The sequence below is a fragment of the Ruditapes philippinarum genome, unplaced genomic scaffold (assembly GCF_026571515.1).
Source record: "Ruditapes philippinarum isolate M1 unplaced genomic scaffold, ASM2657151v2 ctg11712_1_1_1_1, whole genome shotgun sequence".
NCBI classification, from domain to species: Eukaryota; Metazoa; Mollusca; class Bivalvia; order Venerida; family Veneridae; genus Ruditapes; species Ruditapes philippinarum.
The window spans coordinates 66,987-91,914 of NW_026851575.1; the positions used below are offsets into that span (position 1 = coordinate 66,987).

Sequence of the window (24,928 nt, forward strand, 5' to 3'; positions counted from 1 at the left end):
TGCAATTTTCATGTATTTTTGTTGTAATTATTGCTTCCAAGAGATCCTCATCCTTCCTCCAGATTTATGGCTGCCAGAAATCTATATGTACATGTATAAATCTCTCTTTTGAAGAAGGAAGTTTTTTTTCGAGGATGTTATAACAGCTACATATATAACTCCTAACTAATTAAACATTTCAAACTGGTTACTAAGTAAAACACTGACGCACATATTTTATTTATGAATTTTATTTCTACTAATAAATCAGGCTACAAATGGACTACATGACTTTAACAATGTACAAAAAGCTCTCTCTAACACTTGGAAAATAGTAAGAATCGCTGTAAGTAATGAAATATTTAACAACATGTATGTATGTATGACAATTTCTTCAAGCGTACTTGAACATTTAAAATGCTTACCTGAATATTCAGTTAATTTTTTTCTTCATTATATACAAAGTGATAATGTACAATTGTTATTAAGATGAACACAACATTATTTGCTCTTGGTATCAAATCTAACTCTGAGCCTGCTGACCTTGGAACAGTCCATTCAAAGTTGAAGGGAACTTTAAGCTTTTAACCACATAGAGTGTGATAAGACGGCAAAGATCTGCAGGCTGCCCTAGCACTATACAAAGCCTAATGACTTAAGTTTCAGCAGATTAAATGTTAGATATAAAACAAACTAGATAGTCTAACCCACTTCAGTTAGATAAAACATCTTTCTCTATAAAGAGAGTGATTATAATAAAACTTCACATGTTAATCCATGAGCAATGGACAAACATTCAATATCTTAAAAAAATATGTATTATTATGTATTTATTGTGTAGAAAAAATGTCTATTCCGATTCTGAATTTTCATCTGTTATTAATCTGAAAATAGCAGATCAACATGCATGTCCCTATTAAACTACAGCCTGGAATCTGAACTTTTCTGAAACAAGAGGGCCATGATGGCCCTAAAGTCGCTCACCTGTATATAGGCCCCCGGAGCATGGCCAGTTTAAATCCCAGGGCTTTTATTTGAACAAACTTGGTTGACACCCATTAGAAGATGTTTCATGCTAAACATCTAAGGTATAGCTTGTTGGGTTTTTTAAAAGAAGATTTTTTTTCAAGTCTTTTTCTTTACACATATAGTTAAAAACAATGACACACCTGGGGCAGGGCCAGTTTTGACCCCAGGGCTTTTATTTGAACAATCTTTGTAGACACTTACTAGACAATGTTTCATGTTTAATATCTGAACTCTAGCTATTCAGGTTTTTTCAAAGAAGATTTTTAAGTTTTTGCTATACACATATAAGGAAAATCAATGTCCCCTGGGACGGGGCCAATTTTGACCCCAGGGCTTTTATTTGAACAAACTTTGTAGACACTCACTAGAAGATGCTTCGTGCTTAATATCTAAACTCTAGCTATTTGAGTTTTTTCAAAGAAGATTTTGTAAGTTTTTGTCATACACATATAAGGAAAATGAATGACCCCCCCCGGGCAAGGCCAATTTTGACCCCAGGGCTTTTATTTGAACAAACTTGGAAGACACTCACAAAGCACTCACTGCTTAGTATCTAAACTCTAGCTTTTTGTTTCTTTTTTCAAAAAAGATCTTTTAAGTTCTTGTTATAAACATATAAGGAAAATGAATGACCCCCGGGGCGGGGCCAATTTTGACCCCAGGGCTCTTATTTGAACGAACTTGGTAGACACCCATTAGAACATGTTTCATGCTAAATATCTTAGCTCTCGCTCTTTGCATTCTTTAAAAGAAGATTTTTTAAGTTTTTACTATATGCATATAGGGAAAATCAAAGACCTCCTGGGGCGGGGCCAATTTTGACCCCAGGGATTTGTTTGAACAAACTTGGTAGACACCCATTAGAAGATGTTTCATGCTAAATATCTTAGCTCTAGCTCTTTGCATTCTTTAAAAGAAGATTTTTTAAGTTTTTACTATATGCATATAGGGAAAATCAATGACCCCCTGGGGCGGGGCCAATTTTGACCCCAGGGCTTTTATTTGAACAAAATTGGTAGACACCCATTAGAACATGTTTCATGCTAAATATCTTAGCTCTAGCTCTTTGCATTCTTTAAAAGACGATTTTTTAAGTTTTTACTATATGCATATAGGGAAAATCAATGACCCCCTGGGGCTGGGCCAATTTTGACCCCAGGGCTTTTATTTGAACAAACTTGGTAGACACCCATTAGAAGATGTTTCATGCTAAATATCTTAGCTCTAGCTCTTTGGATTCTTTAAAAGAAGATTTTTTAAGTTTTTACTATATGCATATAGGGAAAATCAATGACCCCCTGGGGCGGGGCCAATTTTGACCCCAGGGCTTTTATTTGAACAAACTTGGTAGACACTCACTAGAAGATGTTTCATGCCAAATATCTAAGCTCTAGCTCTTTGGGTTTTTTAGAAGAAGATATTTAAAGTTTTTTCTTTTGGTTGCCATGGCAACCAGAGTTCTGCATGGAATGGAATTCTTTGAACAACTTTGTTAAGGCTTCACACAAGGAACATCCCTGTGAAGTTTCATTATGATCTGCCTTATGGTTTCAGAGGAGATGTCGTTTTAAAAGTGTGAACGGATGACGTACGACGGACGAAGAGTGATCCTAATAGCTCACCCTGAGCATATGCTCAGGTGAGCTAAAAACTAACAACACTCAACACAAATGACTGTTAAATTTGAACATGCTCAGATCTTCAATAAATTCATTCTGTATAATATTTCAAAATAATAAGTGAACCAAATTCTGTAACAAGGAGTTAACAACCATGTATGTGTATTAAATACATATAATATTCATGGTATTGTAACATGATTCATACAAAACAAGAATTTGTAACAGAGTTACCAACGTCCCCCGCCTTGGGGAAGTTTTATATGAAGCATAAAATTGTGCTATTTCAAAAGATTGAGGTATGGATCTAAGGATTTTCAGTCCAAAATTATGATCAATGCTAGATCTGCAAATGCAACAATAAATTTATTAAAGAAATAAAATGAATGTTAAGCTTTGACCTCTTAGTGTGACCTTGACCTTGGAGGTAGGGGTCCAGGTGTTGTGCATGACATATCGTCTTATTATTGTAACTATTTTCAAAATCCCTTGAACTATGAAGAAGTTATAGATGGGACACAAAATATACCCTCTAACAGACTATGTTAATCTTTGACCTCTTAGTGTGACCTTGGAGGTAGGGACCCATGATTTGGACCTGACATATCGTCTTATTATTGTGATTATTTGTGCAAAGTATTTTTAAAATCCCTTGATCTATGAAAAAGTTATGGACTGGACACAAAATATACCCTATAACAGACTATGTAAATCTTTGACCTCTACATGTGACCTTGACCTTGGAGGTAGGGACACTGGTGTTACACATGACATATCATCTTATTATTGTGACTATTTAGTCCAAGTATTTTCAAAATCCCTTGATCTATGAAGAAGTTATAGACGGGACACAAAGTATACCATATAACAGACTCTGTTAACTTTTGACCTCTAAGTGTGACCTTGGGTGCAGGTGTTGTACTTGACATATCTTCTTATTATTGTGATTATTTGTGCCAAGTTATTTCAAAATCCCTTGAACTATAAGGAAGTTCTAGATTGGACACAATATATACCCTTTAACAGACAATGTTAATTTTTGATCTCGAAATGTGACCTTGACCTTGGAGGTAGGGATGTAGGTGTTGCGCATGACACATCGTCTTATTATAGTGACTATTTGTGCCAAGTATTTTCAAAATCCTTTGATATATAAAAAAGTTATGGATCGAACACAAAATATACCCTATAACAGACTATATTAATCTTTGACCTCCAAGTGTGACCTTGACCTTGGAGGTAGGTAACCGATTGTTACGCATGACACATCATCTCATTATTGTGAACAATTGTGGCAAGTATTTACAAAATCCCTTCAAAGATAAGAAAGTTATAGACCGGACACGACATATACCCTCAAATAGACAATGTTGACATTATATGAGCAAGTGCGACCTTGACCTTGGAGGTAGGGGTCTGATTGTTGCGCATGACACATCGTCTTATTATAACAAACATTTGTGCCAAGTTATTTTAAATTCCTTTGATAAATGACAAAGTTATGGACCGGACACGAAATATACCCTGTAACAGACTATGTTAATCTTTGACCTCCAAGTGTGACCTTGACCTTGAAGGTAGGTGACTGGTTTTTGCGCATGACACATCGTCTGATTATTGTGAACAATTATGGCAAGTATTAACAAAATCCCTTCATAGATAAGAAAGTTATAGACCGGACACGACATATACCCTTAAATAGACAATGTTGACCTTGAATTAGCAAGTGCGACCTTGACCTTGGAGGTAGGGGTCTGATTGTTGCGCATGACACATAGTCTTATTATAACAAACATTTGTGCCAAGTTATTTCAAATTCCTTTGATAAATGACAAAGTTATGGACCGGACACGAAAGTGTGACGGACGGACAGACGGACGGAGCCTATTTCTATATCCCCCTTTTTTCTTCGAAAAGGCGGGGGACAATAAATGATTCATACAAAATAAAGTTCAGAACATAATTCCACAACCCTGGTACTGGAGCTGCCAATTATAATAACAATCTCAACTCCTGTGAAATAAATCACCCAGTCTAACATGTTCATTTATAGACTAGGAATATGGAGCCAATATGACACTTTTCTGTTCAACACTTCTATAAACAAAACTTCCTGTAATCAAATATTTCATGTGTGTTTACTCTCAAACTTTTCTCCAGTAACATATAACAAGAGGGCCATGATGGCCCTGAGGTCGCTCACCTGTATATAGGCCCCCCCCCCACCCCCAGGCCAATTTTTACCCAAGGGCTTTTATTTGTTTATTTGAACAGACTTGGTAGACACCCATAAGAAGATGTTTCATGCTAAAAATCTAAGTTCTAGCTCAATGCGTTTTTTAAAAGAAGATTTTTAAAGTTTTTACTATACACATATAGTTAAAAACAATGACACCCCTGGGGCAGGGCCAGTTTTGACCCCAGGGCTTTTATTTGAACAAACTGTGTAGATATTTACTTAAAGATGTTTCATGCTTAATATCTAAACTCTAGCTATTTGGGTTTTTTCAAAGAAGATTTTTAAGTTTTTGCTATACACATATAAGGAAAATCAATGACCCCCCCGGGCGGGGCCAGTTTTGACCCCAGGGCTTTTATTTGAACATACTTGGTAGACACCCATTAGAACATGTTTCATGCTAAATATCTTAGCTCTAGCTCTCTGAGTTCTTTAAAAGAAGATTTTTTAAGTTTTTGGGGCGGGGCCAATTTTGACCCCAGGGCTTTTATTTGAACAAACTTGGTAGACACCCATTAGAACATGTTTCATGCTAAATATCTTAGCTCTAGCTCTTTGGGTTCTTTAAAAGAAGATTTTTTAAGTTTTTACTATATGCATATATGGAAAATCTATGACCCCCCTGGGGTCGGGCCAATTTTGACCCTAGGGCTTTTCTTTGAACAAACTTGGTAGACACCCACTAGAAGATGTTTCATGTTTAAAATCTAAGCTCTAGCTATTTGAATTTTTTAAAAGAAGACTTTTTTAAGTTTTTACTATACTTAGCGGGAAAAACAATGACCCACTGGGGCGGGGCCAATTTTGACCCCAGGGCTTTTATTTGAACAAACTTGGTAGACATTCACTAGAAGATGTTTCATGCCAAATATCTAAGCTCTAGCTCTAGCTCTCTGAGTTCTTTAAAAGAAGATTTTTTAAGTTTTTGGGGCGGGGCCAATTTTGACCCCAGGGCTTTTATTTGAACAAACTTGGTAGACACCCATTAGAACATGTTTCATGCTAAATATCTTAGCTCTAGCTCTTTGGGTTCTTTAAAAGAAGATTTTTTAAGTTTTTACTATATGCATATATGGAAAATCTATGACCTCCCTGGGGTCGGGCCAATTTTGACCCTAGGGCTTTTCTTTGAACAAACTTGGTAGACACCCACTAGAAGATGTTTCATGTTTAAAATCTAAGCTCTAGCTATTTGAATTTTTTAAAAGAAGACTTTTTTAAGTTTTTACTATACTTAGCGGGAAAAACAATGACCCACTGGGGCGGGGCCAATTTTGACCCCAGGGCTTTTATTTGAACAAACTTGGTAGACATTCACTAGAAGATGTTTCATGCCAAATATCTAAGCTCTAGCTCTTACGGTTCTTTAAAAGAAGATTTTTTAAGTTTTTACTATATGCATATAGGGAAAATCAATGACCCCCTGGGGCGGGGCCAATTTTGACCCCAGGGCTTTTATTTGAACAAACTTGGTAGACACTCACTAGAAGATGTTTCATGCCAAATATCTAAGCTCTAGCTCTTAGGGTTGTTTAAAAGAAGATATTTAAAGATTTTTCTTTTGGTTGCCATGGCAACCAGAGTTCTGCATGGAATTAAATTCTTTGAACAATTTTTAAAGGTGACCACCAAAGGAACGTTCCTGTGAAGTTTGGATAAAATTGGCTCAGTGGTTTATGAGGAGATGTCATTTAGAGCAAAAGTTTACGGACGGACGCCGGACGAAAAGCAGTCACAAAAGCTCACCCTGTCACTTTGTGACAGGTGAGCTAAAAATACAACTGAGATAGCAACACATATACTGATGTTGTAAATATACAATTAAAGAAGTTACAAAAATTTACAAATGACCGACTGAATGCCAGGAGTGAAAAATGACAAAAAAAATTCTAGCTCTATGTATATATATACTATGACGAAAATATTGACAAAAACAACATCATTTCTAGAACAAATGAATCGACTTAATCATCAATATTTTTTATGGTTTTATGCAGTAATGAAGTGATGTGTACAAAACCTTTCCCAACCTCAATTTAATAATTTTTGACGATATTCTGTCATCTTCAATGCATGCACATTATTTATAGTCGATTTTTGCCAACCAATTTGGCCCAAGTTCCAAGAATCACTATCATAATTGCATACAAATAATTGCATTTTCTGATTGTGAAAATCATCAAATTTCTATCATAATTTTGCCCCCTTTGTACAATTACAGGTCAACTCCTAATATAATTTTATAAGAGTTAACTTGTTATTGCACTAAGATGACAAATTATATAGTAAACAATTTTATATCGGTTTTGCTTTGATGTAGGATTTATTTACATTTCATTGATTAAAAATATACAAAAACTATGAATGAAAATAAATGTAACAAAGTGGTGGTTTATGAATTAAAAACAATTTCAACATGATTTTAAAAAAAATGATAAAAAAAGTAATAATGCAAATCACTGGTATAATGAAATAATCGGACAAGTTTTCTTCGAAAACTGTGTAAACCTAAAGATTTACTTCTAAAAACTTCTATATATAGATATATAGAAATAAGAAACATTTCAACAATATTTTGCTACAGGGAGACACATGGTAGTGCTGCAATCTTGGAAATAATCTTGTTTATACATAAAAGCAAGCAAATATGCTTTCATATTCACTACATTAAACAAGAAGCATATCAATTACCTCCACTAATATAAGCTTATGATACACTATAAAGCATGTACAGTACAGCTGATTTTCTTGTTTGATGTCAATCAGTCAATTATGTAAATAAGTTTTCGAGAATATCTCAAACCAAATGACAAGGATCAATATCTCTGCAATATGACAAGATGTTTTCCCTGCAGAATATGACAAAGACGTCGCAGAAAATTGTGGTGGTAGAAAAAAAAACAACACAGGTCTTGTAAAAAAGCAAATGGTGGTTGAAAAAAAGCTCATAGGTCGGGGGTTGAAAAAAAGCTCATAGGTCTAGTCATTATACTATACCTTTCGAACACTTTTGTTTTCAAAAAAGAGCCACCATCAATTTTAATGACTTTCTGGCTATTGAACGATACCTATATAGTTATTCTGATAATTCAATCATCTTTAGCTGCAGAAACCTTGGAAAGCTGCAGAAACAGTAAAACCATCTCTTCCAATGTGTGTTCTATAATCACCAATATCATCTGTAGTTTATATGTAAATTGGTTGTGTATGCAAATGAGCCTCCTGAATCTCACGGACCAATCGAATTCTGTTTAACAGTTTTGTTAAATGTTCAATATTTATAGATTGGTTGGAGTACCAGACTGGACTATCTGGAACACTGGACCTTTCTGGCTTCAGGTAGAAAGTGTCATTACGGTTCTTGATACTTTCAGGACTGAAAATACAAAAAAAATTCTAATTAACAACGTTATAGGAGTGACAAAGTTTTACAACATTAAAGTACTTTGATTGAAGAAGATAAATCATTATAAACCAATACTGATATTCAATTATTTATCTTATTAATAAAATAGTTAACCTGGCCTAATAAGATAATGAAGATAACTGCTTGTCAGTGATATAAAGTATAGTTTGTTTGTTTGTTTCATTTTACGCCTTTTCCCAACAGTATTTCAGTCATAAAGGCGGGTAGTTTCCTAACCATTGTTCCTGGAGAGTTACACCAGTACTAGACTACCTTCCTCCGTGCTAAACAGTGAACTACCAAAGCATCTCCCGGGGATCAGACCCACGCCAGAGAGGTAACTGGATTAGAAGTCATCGACTCTAACTCCTCGACCACGGAGATATAAAGTATATAAACAAAGTGCCATTACAGAACAACATGAAGTTGTGCACTAGTGGTAGGCATTTGCCTTTTAAATTCAGTCAAGCTAATAATTATTATAATGTTAAGAACCCTGTCTTAACGAACACTGAAATGGATATAAACCACAAGCAATGATATCAATTATAAATGTAATAAGGACACTAACCATTTTGATAGGTAGAACTCGTACAATTTAACTGGACATCTCAATGGATTATCCAGATTTTCTGTCTGCTCATACACTGGCATCTCCTCTTTCTTCTTCTTCTGATTATCTGTCAAAGTTACTTAAAACAATCCATTAATGAGGCAATTTGTTGTGTCCATAATGAGTATTCCATAATAAGTATTTGTTAGTTCATTATCAATTGTTTATTTATTTCGATGCAACATCACTATAATATTTATTCCATAAAAACCTGAAGGCAGTATTTTTGGAAATATAGTATTTTTGGATTCTGTACCAATACACAAGTTACTCTTTTATCCATGACATTAAATTGTAGTAGAGTACAATGTAAAAACAACATAGTAGTAGAAGTGTCAACAAACAAAACGCAACAGAAAACATGTACTGGGCCCATGTTTTTACAATGCTAATCCTAAATGCTTAACCTCATGTGCCCCTTCAAACAAGACCTAAGGACCATTTTTGTACATTATCTCCATTTAAGTAGATTAATGACCTTCCATATGCTAGCTGGATAGGTTTCTTACATGATCTGAACCAATATACATTGTAAGTGAATAAGCAACTGATTTGAATCAGTGATCAAAACTGCCATGTTGTAGAGGCTCTCTACTTTACTGTAAGTATTGAATATATAACAATGAACATACCTTTCCCCTGTGGTGTAGGACAGTAGTATCTTAGATAGACACTCCTACCAGCATTAGGACCGGTACCGGAGCCCCGCCCACTTGCTGTTTTCTTCCAATGTTTCATGATGTGAGTAAAAGAGAGTTTGAGGTGATCCTCCGATGTTTTTAACATGAAATATTTGGTGTTAAAGTAAACCAGAGAGTTGAGGAGGACATGAGGTGAATGAGCTCCAAGCTGTTTCGACTCCCATAGATGTTCTTCTTCTATACGGCACACTAACTGACCTGTTATATATATAATCATATTGAATTGTAAAATTACGCATGTAACTTTCAATATGGCTAACTAATTGGCAGAACTGCCAAACATCTGATTATTTATATAAGAAGTTAAAAAATCTGTCCCCCTATCTTCTTTAAGTCTAATTTATCATATTTCAATAATGAGATTACTGTAAATTCAATATATGAAATTTAGGAGTTGCCATCAAAATATCTGCTTATTGACATTAGACAGAAATATAACTGGCAAAAATGTATACCAGACTGTCAAAATAGTCATTATCATGGTTGTGACCTAAAAAGATCAGCAATATTTTGTAATCAAATCAAAATAAATATACTATTACTCTATGTTATGATATCATTAAGTTTAATATCAAAATGTCAAACATTTACTCTTACAGTGACCCTATAAATATAGATAGTAAAGTAAGTAATGATACATTACCTGCATGATTCAGTTTGGGTTCGTATCTGGTGAGAATCTCATTCAGTCCTTCAGTAAATCTTTCATAATAAAAGTCAGTGAAGATATTATCTATTCTCCCATTCTCAAACAAGTATTGCTGTATACCTACAAATATGAAACACTATAATGTGTAATAAACATAATGTAATAGATAATTGTCTATATGTTTCTTCATTAACAATATTAACATAAAATTGACTGTAAATGTTTAATTTCTGAAACTAAAATTCTTTGCACAATCTTAATTTCACACTTAAAAGAGCTATTCTTAATTAATATGTTCTGGCTTTAAAAGCATTTTAACTCTCACATTAACGGAATGGCAATTTGAGAGAACATTCTGATTTCCATTTTAACCATATTGTAATATCTAGTGGTGCAACAATATATCAGTATACCAATGCAATGTATATAACAATGCTGCTTTCACCGATACATACTGTGAAACAAAACCCTTATATATCAATATTTCATTTAATATTTTACCAAACATATTAGCACATGTTTCTACTATTTCTGCAACCTAGTTATTGTACAAACACCCAAGTCTTTATTGTTTGATACAGTACAGAATCAACCTTTAAAAAGAATTTAATCTAACAGTGATCTTACTGTCATTACAAGCTTGATTCAAGTATCCAACACAAAATAATACTGATTAATATTGGAGTAAGTAATAAAATGCCCGTAACTCAAGTACCTACCTAAGCACAGGTAATATATACTGTCTACTGCATATTCCTCTCCATTAGGTTTCCGTACTTCTTTCACAAATAGACACAATGAATAATTCAACTCATCCGCTGTACACTGTAGGATATCTGTCTTAAATGTTTTTAAATGTTTCCCATGCCCTGGTTTAGAAGCTTGTTCGATCTGGGTATTTTTCTGTAGTACCCAGTGTTTGAATGCATTAACACCGTACGTGTATTTCAGATGGAAGTTAGCGTCAGGGGGAGGAGCTGCGGGGGCTGGAGGTGATGGCGTGGCCTCGTGATACTGCGGTTGTAATTCAACTTTCTGACGTTTTGGGTTTCTTCTTGGCGTACTACGTGACTGACGTTTGTTACCTCCCCTTGAACGTCGTGAACGAGCTGATGTTGGAACATATTCATCATCATCCTCTACAGGTTGTGGGGTGGTGGGGATAACTGGCTTTGGCTGAGGGGGTGGCTCTGTTACAGAATAAATTACATTAAGTCCAACAGGATATATTTTTAATCATCTATCAATTCCTCTTTTACATCATAGTCAAAATTGATTTTGTTTTGTTTGTTTGTTTGTTTCATTTTACGCCTTTTCCCAACAGTATTTCAGTCATATAGGAGGGTAGTTTCCTAACCATCGTTCCTGGAGAGTTACACCAGTACTAGACTACCTTCCTCTGTGCTAAACAACCAAAGCATCTCCCGGGGATGGAACCCACGCCAGAGAGGTAACTGGATTAGAAGTAATCAACTCTAACCCCTCTACCACGGAAGCGGTCAAAATTGACAAGTACATTGAGCTACATAGGTTAAATCAGTTCATGCCAAGTCCTTGTCTTTTTTTTAATGACTGTTTGAGAATAACAAATACTTTACAACAAAATAAAATCAACTTAGATACAAATCACAAAATAATATGTTGTTAGAATGGTAAAATAACAAGATGTTCGTAACATGCAATGCCATAATAGCCCTCATATAGAACTGCAAATTAATGATTAAAGGTAAAGATCATTTAAAAGCTAAACACATTTTTTAAGATTTGTCACTGCATCAGTGAAACTACCTGTATTGACAGCTACTGGTTCCAAGGAGTTTTCTAGATCCATGACGGGTTCGTCTGTCATTTCTGATGCCATACGTAACGCCATCTGTAACATGTCCTCCCCTAGTTCACCACCCCCACCTCCTCCTCCACTACTGCTTGTAGGTGGCGCTGGTGTACTTGTTTCCTTCTCCGGGGGAGCTGTAAATAAAACCATCAAGAAATTTTTAATACCACTCCATGAGTTTTAAATGATACAAAACCTCTTAGATCAAATGGCAACATTCTAACAGAGAAAGGTGTGTATTGGTAGAACCACCAACATTCTGTAGGTTAGCTGCATTCTCTAATGCAAGTATTCAACACTCATAGCAAGATTTGAACCTAAAACAATGAGGGTCAAATGGACATGAGACAGCTTCAAAAGAAATAGACTGCTCACAGTATTTTGGTTATAAATTTTCGTATTTCTAATTCTGCAAAGTATATCAATTCAAGGTAAGACCAGGTTATTATTCAATATGGATATGAAAGGTTTAACACCAACATATATGAAGAAATATTTATCACAGATAATTATTAACCTCAGAGAAAAGTTTATCAACAAGAAGTTTATAGAAAGGTTTATCACCAAATGTTACAGGATATATCACCAAGAATTTATATGATTAACAATACCAGTATTATCTTCCTCCTCACTGCTGCTACTTGACTCCTCCTCTTTCCCTGCCACAGCCTCCGCCATCATCAATAACTCCGCCTCCAGTGGATCAGCTGGAATCTTCTCCCGAATTTCCTATAGACCAAGGACAGTACAGAAGTTGTTTTTGTAACATAGATGGTAAGATGATCAGCAATTCACACAGCAAGTATTTGTAATATACTTACAGGTAGGCAGTTTAATTAACCACAAAATACAAAAAATGTTTTTTTTTTATGAAATACAAAGTTTTCCTTTTATAAAACATCTATATCTATGTGACTCATTAGTGTAAGACCTGACCCATTAAGGTCAGTTTTGGGAAATGGAATAATTGGTCTTTGCTTAACAGCAGTTCCTTAAAATATAATGTCAAACAATTTCAACAGGAAAAATAAAATACTGTTGACAAATAATTTCACTATAATTATACTGCCTTAATTCAAAGTTGGTGTTCAGCACAAGATAAACAGTATAATATATGTAATACATACCTTGATTTGTTTTAGTATGCTGTTTGCACTTTTTTTGGTTGTAGGTATGAACACAGGTACTGGTATTGGTACAGGTACTGGTATAAATATTGGGGTAGGTAGAGAGTACATGGCTAGAGGTGTCGGACAGTATATAGGTACAGGTATGGGTATCAGGTATTTCTCTGGCTCTGCTTTTCCCTCTGCAATTAGATCATTTATATGTACATGTATATATTAATAACCTTTATTGTTTTCATGAAATTACTTCATTGGACTGTGAAAAGTTGATGCATCATAAGATTACCTTTTTGATTTATACATATTATTTAATTGTAACACCATCAAATCTAAAATATGGGTTTTTATAAAGAAAAGTCCATACAAAAAATGTTCAAATTAGGTGACCTTGACCCACACATCTTGATACCAACAAATCAAATATCTTAAATTATGAAACAAATGTCAATGAAAGAAAATGTTATGAGAAAAAGAAATTGACAGAAAGAAAGAAAAAGTGGCAACGTCAGCTCCATTAGAATATTTTTTGTTGAGCAAAATAATTTTTGTTTATCTACAATATAAAATAATTTTTTATCTTAAATATAAAATATTTTTTATCTTAAATATAAACAAGCATACCTGTCTGAACCTCTTTAATTTGTGTATGTGGTCGGCAAGAAGTAGCTTTTGTCTGTGTGAATGGTTTACACAATAAAGATTTATTCTTCATAGATGTCGGTGGTGGAGGCTGAATAATAATTTGTTGTTGGACAGTCTGGTTCCCTGTTGTTGTTGTAGCCGTCTAAAAAATAATAATGAAATATCACATAAACAACAGAAATGTGACAAGCTGTCTTTGAGTTATCAAATGTTTTAATATTATATTAACTTGCATATCATTTTCATTTAAGAATCAAGTTGGTAAGCCCTTATATGTTTTGTAAATAAATTGGGACATCAAAAAACTGGATATTTTTTCATGCATTAAACACAATGTGTAAGTAAAACACAAATTCCAAATGTAATTAATTAAAATCTAAATCAAAGTTAAAATTTCCTATTTTTTTTTTAAACTGGCCTTGAAGCATCTGTCTAGTGTATAGGAAAGGGATGGTCATACAAGTAATATAAACCTATATAATTTACCTTGATTCCAGTTTGTTGGTTAGTTACAAGGGCATGAGTTGTTGTCTTAATGTTAGTCGGTTGTTGTGTACCTGAAACATCAAATACAACAGACTTGTAAGAAAATCATATGCAGCAAGATGAAGTAGACTGCCTGGACGACTTTTCTTTTATGGATGGGCTGTTTAAGTCCCACCAATAACATCAATGCCTTACAATTACTTTTAATTATTGATTAGCCAAAGAAGAGACATAGCTTACATTATTTTACGCACGGGCAAACATAGGAATTAAACCATTTACCTCCAACCTACCGAGCTTCTTCACATGAAAACATATAATGTCTACACAGAATTAATCATACAGTGGTCAAGGCAGATAAGCAAGAGATTTGAAGGCAAGTCCCTTTATCAATAGATCATGAAAACAAGAATTGTCATAATATTTGTTAATGTAGGTAAGATGAAGTAAACTGAAATTATGAAGGAGCATCATATAAATCTTCTCGATATAAGTGTTTAATAATATGATGTATATACAAGTGTACCTTGAGGAGCTAGTGAAACAACATTAGAGATAATTGGGAATGAGTCGTCCTTCTTTGCCATTCTATTTTTGACAGCAACTTGTTGCTGGACAGCAGCGGCTACTTTAGGAGCTAGAAAAAAATCAACAAATAAAACAAGTTTAGTCCAGAAATTCCCCAGTATACATGTACAATCTTTCACATAACATACAGTAACTTTTTTTTTTATAAAAAAACAATACTTAGCATAAAATAAAAGAAGACATAAACTTTAAAATGTTAATAAGTCTGGGCATACTGACACTTAACATGAAAATGGCCCATTAGAACTAGAACTATCACTAAATGTGATTAATACCCCCACAAGTCTGCTTCGGAAATGAGGATGTTACTAGTTACAGAATACCTTGTAAAAGAATTGAAACATAGAGTTATGGTTGTGGGCAATTAAAGATAATTGTGGTTCATGTATGTTGCATTTCCTTTCAATGTGGTTGGCCATTGATGAAGTTTAATTGAATTACTCTGTAATAAGTCCAGAAAGACAAAGAAAAAGAACAAAGGGCAATAACTCTATAAATACTGAAGATAGAGTAATAGTTCTTGTGCACTGCACTTCCTCTCAATGTGCTTGACCATTGTATGTAGTTATATTGAATTCCAACCATTAGTTTTCAAGTTATGCTCCGGACAAGGAAAATGCAACGGACGTCTGGACCGCCCGACCGACCGACCACCGGGTGACTCCTATATACCCCCCCAAACTTCGTTTTTGGGGGTATAAATATTCATCTGCTAATTTGAACAATGGATTTGCCTTGCTTTGAATCGAAATACCCAAATTGAGCTGCCAACAGTATTGAAGTTGTATAGACAGCACATATGTACAGGCTGGCAAAGGCTATACACTTGGTTCCAGCAGGAAGAGGGATGAATTTGTCATAAATTAAAACTCGTATGACTCACAAACAAATGAATTATTATCATCTTTTGCTTAGAAAGTACAGTAATTGTTTACCTTTTGTAACAACCCTGCCAGAGCGTGTTGTTGTTGTTGTTGATTGCTGTGGCTGAGCAGGTATTGTACTTTTACCAACAACTCCAGTATTTAGCGAATTCTGTTGTGGTACCTGCAACATAGCAATTTCTTTTTTTTTAAATTAACAATTGCAATGCTGAATTTCTTAAATGAACTTTTTGGAATCGTCTTAATTTACCATCAATATGAGAATGTAGTCAGTAAGCAAGATGAAAATGTAATCAGCAAGATGAAAATGTAGTCAGCAAGATGAAAATGTAGTCAGCAAGATGAAAATGTAGTCAGTAAGCAAGATGAAAATATAATCAGCAAGATGAAAATGTAGTCAGTACGCCAACAGTATACTACCATTTGCATGCTGTGCCATAGATCAAACCTGAGATCATCAATATTAATATCAATGCCACAGCTTTAGTATCTATCACAGCCTAGGACAAGATCAAAGTCATTTGCAAAGAGTGTATTTGAGTAAATTTATACTGGACACCGATTGCCCATGTAGGGGAGTCCTCCAGAAGAGTATTAGTCATTTTATATTTTGGGGGATATTGCAAGATACAGAAAGATGCTCCAATTCCGGAAGCTCCTCCTGGTTCTTTAACATGTCAAGTGTTAAAGCACAAACACGGGACCTCGATTTAAAGTCTCATCTGAAAGACTGATTAGTAATTTTAGTTGATCAGCCCTGGAATCGAACCCACAATGTCAAGATTACAAGTCTCGTGCTCTAACTGATTGAGCTATGCGGGCTGGCTGGCGAGTCATATGTTTACATTATAAGTAAATTATTTAATAACTGTTTTAACCGATTGAGCTATGCCGGCTGGCTGGCAAGTCATATGTTTACATTATAAGTAAATTATTTAATAACTGTTTTAACCGATTGAGCTATGCCGGCTGGCTGGCAAGTCATATGTTTACATTATAAGTAAATTATTTAATAACTGTTTTAACTGATTGAGCTATGCGGGCTGGCTGGCAAGTCATATGTTTACATTATAAGTAAATTATTTAATACCTGTTTTAACCGATTGAGCTATGCGGGCTGGCTGGCAAGTCATATGTTTACATTATAAGTTAATTATTTAATACCTGTTTCGCAGGAGCTTGAAACTGTGCCTGGAACTGCATCACACAACCATACGAACAGAAATTTCTCACCGATGCATCACTCATTGTCAAGTGGTACTGGGCAGGTACAAACTTCCGACATTGGTCACAAGTTACTGCCTATAAGAACAGATTAACAAACCAATAAATTAATATATAAATACATTCTGAGTAAAGAACAAATTTGCAGATGACCCCCATTTCAATTCCTTACCAGAGTGGGTTAACAAACTGTATCTCATCATGATGTCGCAAGCTGAAAATCGTGACTTTCAAAACAGGAAGCATGTCTGAGTGTTAGTTATTATGTTTTCTAAAGAAATGAATGAAAAAAGTTTCAACTTTTTCTGGTATACTGGGAAGTTGGAACAAAAAGATTGTAAAACTGTAGCAAAGTTTACTGATATGAGAAGTATAAATAAGTTATGGAAAAAGAAGTAATATTAATGTTCAGTAAAAGTGTACATGTACTAAATATGTTACAAGCATAGACAATAATGCATTAAAATATTACAATCTAATTAGCAATTGAAATTAAGGTATTTTGTATGGTTTAGTACAAAAAAGACTTACAGTTTCCAGATACACATGACCATCAGTTGTATGTTAACATTGATTCTTGACAGCAGTTCTTAACAGAGTGAGATATCTGTATGGGATCTGATCCTCACGTGATTTGTCCGTACAACAAAATTACAATTGTCAAACTGACCCAGAATAAGTTGATGTATTAACCCCCATTATATAGTACATCAGAAATAAAGCAAAGGTTGGACATGTGGCATGTACAAGAAATGAGAGAAAGGAAACCAGTGGCAACTGCCATTTTCCTATCGGTTTAGTGGACTTTAATGTGTTAGGCCAATGCCCAGATGAGTAGCCTAGGGCAGTTTCCTAAGCTAACGAATGCATGTCCTTCATGCATGTAAACCCTTACACATTAATGAGGCTTGGTGGTCCTACTTGATGCCAGTTTTTGACTGAAATAATGCACTTAGGGGCACCTGCAGTCTTCCTCCACCAAGAAAGTCAGGAAGGGATTATTAACTGTTAAAGTTATGTTTTAATTAATAATCTTGACAAATGTATAAATGTATCATGTTGTAACAAAATGGTTTACAAAGCTGTATATATTATATTCAATGTTAAACTTTTGACTAAATACTTCAGTCAACCTTTACTTTAGAACGAAATTCTGAATAAATCACTTAAGTTAGCACATTTCAAATATATTCTTTTTAGATAACAACAAATTCATTTTAATTTACAAAAACTATTTTATTGTAATGATTTTATGTAGGAAGCACAAATAATCAATGGACATCACAGATAATAATTGTGCCATATATCTTTAGTATATAAATGCAAAATACAAATGATAACTAAGATACAACCATACCACACAAGAAAACACGCAAAAACAAAATTGATTTGTCTGGTTTTTACACTGATTTTAACACATTTTGGTCATATGTACATCCACCTACCTGGCTTTTGTGGATAACTAACCAGTAATTACCAATTTCTCTGCAAGTGACAGACTACTAGTGTCACATGATTTCTGAATCTGTGGTAAGAGACATATGACCATTAGACGAAATGTCCAAAGATCAATTGTTAGGGACTAATTTCACATACAATGTATGTCATAAAAAAAAAAAAAACCCTGGAATTTAAACAAATGCACTCATATGAACTTACATATACAAGAATGCAAGCTCAGCTCTAAATATGATAAAATCATAAGTCTGATTACTGATAATAATACATAATACTTTCTAACAAAAAATACATAAGATAGTTAATCTATGGCAAATCACTTTAAACAAGGCTTATTCTTTTAACATATATACAATTTAAATAAATACAAAAATGTCCTTTTAACAACAATGCATTTCTTTTGCATGTAAATTATTGAAACAAATTGAAAGCATGTCCTTAATGCATGTTAAAACAAACACATAAAATAAATGGTGTGGTCAATAGCATGAGCACATTTTTCTTGTTTGAAATATCAATTTAATATTAAACATGGTAAACATTGTTTTATGCATGTAAGGTCAGACTAACAGAAGCAAATATACACATAACAGACCATATATCATAAGAATGTACTTTAGATATATAACATATGTCAATATTTGTCTGTTACAACTTAAGTTAATCCTTATGGAAACGACTTTTGTGATATTTCAAACTGGATCTCCATTTGAAAGTCTTATCACATTTATCACATGGAAATCTGTCTTTGTTATGTTTAGCTCTAACATGCTCTATTAGAGCTCTATTTGACGAGCATTGTACATCACAATTAAGAAAAGAGCAAGCAAATTTAACTTGTTTATGAACAGATTCAATGTGTTCATTTAAACTTGTTTTGTAACGAAAAGTAGACGAGCACAGTAAACATTTTTCATTCAGACTTTCTTGATGTGACGCCATATGTCCTCTAAACTGATGAAATTGATTGAAGCCTCTGTCACACGTCGGACAACTGAATTTAAACTTTTTCAGATGAATGGATTCTGTATGAAGTTTGAGAGCAAATTTTGATTTAAATTGTTTTCCACAAGTTTCACAAATGTAGATTTCTTTCATTTTTTTCAAACGTTCATCAGTCTCATGAACCTGTAGATGTCTAGTGAAATTTGATTTCCTACTTGAAGTGTAGTTACATATACTACAAGAATGACATGTTTTCAGTTTTTGTTTCGGTGGAGTATTGCTGACTGGTGACGGAAACTTGCCTTCACGATGAATATTCATGTGTCTCTTCAGGTTCTGTTTGTACTTAGAATTATAGTTACAAACTTTACATATATACCGATTACACTCTTTATCAAAACTTTCATCAATGTCATCCATTTCAATATCCTTTATTTCTGATGTCTTATCCGGCGTTTCCTGGAAAATAGTAAAAGATCTGAACTTTATCATCATATCATTTTATACTTTAAGCAAAATTAATAGTTGATGAAGGAATGATAATAGCATGTTTTTTTTTGTTCTGAGATAACCGGAATTCTCTTTTGCTTTTTTTGGGCTGGGGCTTTTGTTGCACCAACACAGTATAGGTCATATGGAAACTTTCCAGCTTTACTGGTGATTAAGACCTCAGGTGCCCTTCCTAGCATTATTTCAGACATAAACAGACATCTGAGTAGAAACCACCAACTTTCCGTAGGCTGCTGGATAGCTTCCTCACATGAATGAATTCGAAGCTTTATTGGGATTCGAACCTACTATTATTTATTTTCCTATCTTTTGTATAAAATTACATATACTTAAACGTTATTCTTAAAACCTATTGACAATGTTTATCTGTCCATAATCACATTACACAATTAAGGTAACAAAAACACAAATAATCACAATAAATGATACAGATTCCTTTAATCACCAAGTGAGACTCGCAAGATAGCATACACAGCTTGCAAATAAGATATAGATGTCAACTGAGGAAATTTACAACAGATCACACAGTGTTGATCTAACAAGTGTATCACATTTAGACAATATCTAAACAAACGTCAACTTGCTCCGGTTAGTATGATTAAAATTGAAGTTATTTATATATGGCATACATCATTGAATTCTTATTTGACAAGCTCTTACTAAAAAAAAAATAAATAAATTTAAATACAAAAATTTGACACCTATATGATATACTCTATGTGTTTCATGCCAGTGATTTGATTTTGTCTTAAAAACAAAAATTTGTGCATAGTGTGGAAAAATTTCTTTAGAAAACATAATTACTTACACTCAAACATGCTTCCTGTTTTGAAATTCACGATTTTCAGCTTGCGACATCCAAATGAGATACAGTTCCTTTACCCACTGTGCTTATACAACTTGTTCTAGGGCATTTTAAATTTATCTTCTAATGCTACTTACAACAGCAAAATTTCAATACAAATGTAATGACAATAAAAGTTTATTAAATTACAACATATTTTGGGTGTAAAACACACTGACCATAACGATTTAAGTGTGTTACCCTTTTCAAATAATGGCCTGTTTAATTACAAAAATAACAAACTAACATAACAAGTTACCTGATTGGAAGTAGCCTGTAGGTTAACCCTATACAGTGATAGACAATTCAAGGAACAGAACAACTGATATTTGTTATGAGCATCCACTCGTTCTATCATATCAAAGTTACTTTTCTTGTTTGCACACCATGCACAGGGCACTGTTTTCTTATTTGCATTTCTAAATGTATTTACACACATAAAACTACAGAATCTTCGCTGCTGTCCTTCAAACTGTACATATTGTGGAGCTTGGTTTTCCGCATTTAAATTTGTACCACAATTATCGCACGTGTTTAGTGTCAGTTTATTTGCATACTGGAATGCTGAGAAGCACGGATCACTACATAATCGGTTCATTTTCGAGTCTAATTTAAACTCATGCTTCACCGGTCCAACTTTCCCACACAACACCGCACATACAAAATTGCCCTTTAGGTGCTTTAGTTGCCTTTTGTCCTTTTTGCACACCCACTATTTCAACATCTTTACTGTTCTTTTCTTCAAAACTTCTGTAGACAGCTTTGGCTACAAAAAATCTTTAAATGTTTCACCAACAGGTGCCATAAAAGAATCTGTGCTCTGAGCCAAGTCTTTATTACAGAATGCACAAGTTTCATTCGTTTTACATAATCATTGTTACAGTTGACGCTACAGAAGTGTTTCACTTCGCTTACCAAAACACGACAACAAAACTTAGCTTTGTTATTTGGGAAGATTGGGCCCAGAGGGCAATAGCTTACAATTGCTACTTAGTCCACCTTGATACTTCCCGAGACATTCTTCACTCACAAAAGTCGAGACCTTGCCAGTTTAGGAACGGTTTTGAAGTGCGGAACATTCATCAGTTGGCACACTGTGCACGTTTTGTAAACTTGTGACTGCTAAAAAAATAACCACAAAATGGATACTTAATATAAAAGTCTTTCACATATGGAAAATATACATTCAATTACCAATATATGTAATAGTATATAAATGTTGAAATCAAGTTCTATGGAATTATATCATTTAATTTAACTCTTACGATATTAAAAGTTTTGGAAGAAATTGTTTTGAAAGTAGGCAGATATCACTGCAATATTTTTCATTTCTGGAGGGCATGTTTTATCACACAAATGAAAGCAATACGATGATAAGTAACAAGTTAAACAAACCGGCTGGAATGCTTGTTTGTTGGTTTTTGTACTGACTTGACTGGTAACACTATTTTTTGGCTGGTGTAGGGGCTGTGTTTACTGTTGGTCTGGTTTTTCAGTTTTAGGTCTGGGCCTGGCAGCTGACTCAGCCTGTTTCAGGTAAAGTTGTTGGACTGCTACGGAATTGTTTGAAGCAGGTATCATCAAAACAGATGTTTCACATCTCCATTTCTAACTATGTTATATTTGCATTTCCCAACCTTTTGAATACAAGCAAATTCAAATTTAAATACTTCAATTCATAACAATAACAAAATTCATAATTCAATCTTGAAAAAGCTAATTTTATTGACCTGCATGCTCCTTATTGTTTTGCTTTGGATTAAAAATGTTAAACTTTTTAAATTTTCTATACTTCTACAGTTATGCACAATGATTAGGTTGGCTTCCACTGTGTCTGGGTGGCATTATTTGTCACTAGCACTGACAGATTTTTTTTATTAATTTCAGTACAGATTTAAACTTAAAAATAGAAATTTAAACACTATAAGATTTTTAAAACTAAAATATTAACTAGACTTTGGGTCATATTGACCTTTCCTATGAATGCCAAAAGTAGTTCTACGTGCAATCTATTGGTTACAATCTATTCAAGCTCAGGTCAATCATTACAATGCAGCCGCTTCAGAAATTTGAAAATTTTATTTATTTTTCTGGCAAAAAACTGACTGGGCATTTTAATAGTATCATTGGGTGTGTAATACGGAGCTGCGCGTAACAATAACCAAACATTAATGGATTTTTTCGACCAGTCTATGAGGATCTCCATGTGTGTTCGCTATCAGTTCCTCTACTTTAATAGGGTTTGTAAACGAACAGTATGGAAATCCTGATCAGACTTGCGCGCAGGCTGGGTCTGGTTCCATGCTGGTAGCAAATGCATTATTTGGGTTTTGCCTGATGCGCGGCTCATATATGGTAACATTGTAGAACAGGAAGCTCACCTTTGCACATACAATACAGGTCTGTATTTTAGATGGGTTTTGGTTTCAGGACTGGTTTTCTTTTCCTCTTTAATAGCAATCACATCATCATCTTCTTCTTCCTTTTTTGCTAAAATTTACATACACAAAATTATTTTACACAAATAATCATTTTTAAGGAGGTACAGTCCAACCCCGTTTTTTCAAAGTGCCTGGGACTGTATATTTACTTTAAATAATCGATGGGGTTCGAATAATCGAAATCGGGATTTTTGTGATAGACGAAAACTACTCCACTTTGACCAATCATAGCAAAACTACCCTTTACAACAAACTTACTTCCCCTGCAATCAACTGAGAAAAATAATATTAAAAGATAAGATGCGTAAAAATTATTTTTATTGGCATCGAAGACATAAAGAACTTGCAATTTTATTCTCTTACATGTATCGAAGCCTTGATAATGGCCGTGTTGTCACAACGGTATTTTACAGCTTAACTCTGGTATTTTTCGATTAGAGTAAAGGCTCTCAATGTAACGTTACAATTAATAAAAACTAGAAATGTGTCCATAGGACACGGATGCCCCCACACGCCACTGTTTTGTCAATCTTATGACTCTAGGTCAATATTTTTGGACTACATGTGACACAAGTTGAAAACTAAAAAAATCAACAAAGGGCCCATAATTCTGTTAAATTTGGTTGCAGCAAAATTCCTTCTTTACTACCATCTAACACATTAACGTTGTTTCATCCCTGTAAGTTTTTAAGCAAAATCTGCAATCCGGTTTTTAAGAGGAGTTGCATTCACAAAATTAAATTTCTACAATAGTATATAGTGTAAAAAAATCAACAAAGGGCCATAATTCTGTTAAATTTGTTGGCAGAAAAATTCCTTTTTTCCTTTAATACCATCTACACATTAAGTTGTTCATCCCTGGAAGTTTAAGCAAAAAAAAAAATCTGCCCCCCATCCGTAAAAGAGGAGTGGCGTTCACAAAATTTCTACATAGTGTATAATGAAAAATTCAACAAAGGGCCATAATTCTGTTAAATTTGGGGGCACAGCGAAATTCCTTCCTTTACTACTCATCTACATTAAGGTTGTTCATGCCCTGAAAGTTTAAGCAAAATCTGCCAACCAGTTTAAGAGGAGTTGCGTTCACAAGATTTCGGGACGTACAGACGGACGGACAAGTGCAACGCTATATGCTCCCACTTTGTGGGGGGCATAAAAATGTTTGGATGTTTTGACAAATTCCACATATACGGTATGTATGAAAATATTGCTGTCATCTTCAAGCAAAATAACAGTAACAAAACCGGGACACGGTGCACTAAGCTTTTTTCATTTTCGGTAATTTAAAGTTGATTTTTAGAACACACAAAGGGGTAATTATCAAAACGATTGTCTAAATACACGTATGACTGTTGATATTTTTTCACAAGTCATCCCCCGGTCAGCGAATGTATTCTGCACCAAATTAGTCTGGCTTCGAAATAATAATTAGTCTGGCCTTCGAAATAATAGGTGTGAAATTCTTTCATAATTGTATAATCGGGACCGAAATTTTTACTTCGAAAAATAGGAGGTAATCGAAAATGCATTTCGAGTAATACGCTCGTATTTATATTGATTTATATAGAGATAAAAACGGGGACCGCCGATCTTCTTCGGATGATGCCGGGTATTCAAATAAAGGATTGTCTAATAACCGGGGATGAAACTGTATTCATTTCATATACAGGTTACTGTTTGAATGATCAGTCTTTTGTTGTTTAATTCTAA

The 24,928-nt window shown here is 34.2% G+C and overlaps 1 protein-coding gene across 1 annotated transcript; it reads right to left on the reverse strand.

Moving 5' to 3' along the window:
• Nucleotides 1–212: 212 nt before the first annotated feature.
• On the reverse strand, nt 213–21,435 carry LOC132748495 (zinc finger MYM-type protein 4-like). Its single transcript, XM_060738168.1, has 14 exons — nt 21,037–21,435; nt 16,961–17,098; nt 15,848–15,959; nt 14,851–14,961; nt 14,325–14,395; nt 13,818–13,980; nt 13,197–13,378; nt 12,681–12,798; nt 12,024–12,203; nt 10,955–11,425; nt 10,230–10,355; nt 9,518–9,784; nt 8,844–8,952; nt 213–8,242 (listed from the first exon to the last, which is right to left on the reverse strand). The coding sequence occupies exons 1-14, from the start codon at nt 21,373–21,375 to the stop codon at nt 8,053–8,055; spliced, it is 2,577 nt and encodes an 858-aa protein (XP_060594151.1). The 5' UTR covers nt 21,376–21,435; the 3' UTR covers nt 213–8,052.
• Between the last annotated feature and the right edge of the window lie 3,493 nt (nt 21,436–24,928).

Coding starts and splice junctions, on each gene's coding strand:
- LOC132748495 (XM_060738168.1), bottom strand. CDS start 21,375: ATGAACCGATTATGTAGTGATCCGTGCTTCTCAGCATTCCAGTATGCA. Junction 14,962..15,847: donor TGGCAGGGTTGTTACAAAAG/GTAAACAATTAC, acceptor ATTTTTTTCTAG/CTCCTAAAGTAGCCGCTGCT. Junction 12,799..13,196: donor GCATACTAAAACAAATCAAG/GTATGTATTACA, acceptor CTTGGTCTATAG/GAAATTCGGGAGAAGATTCC.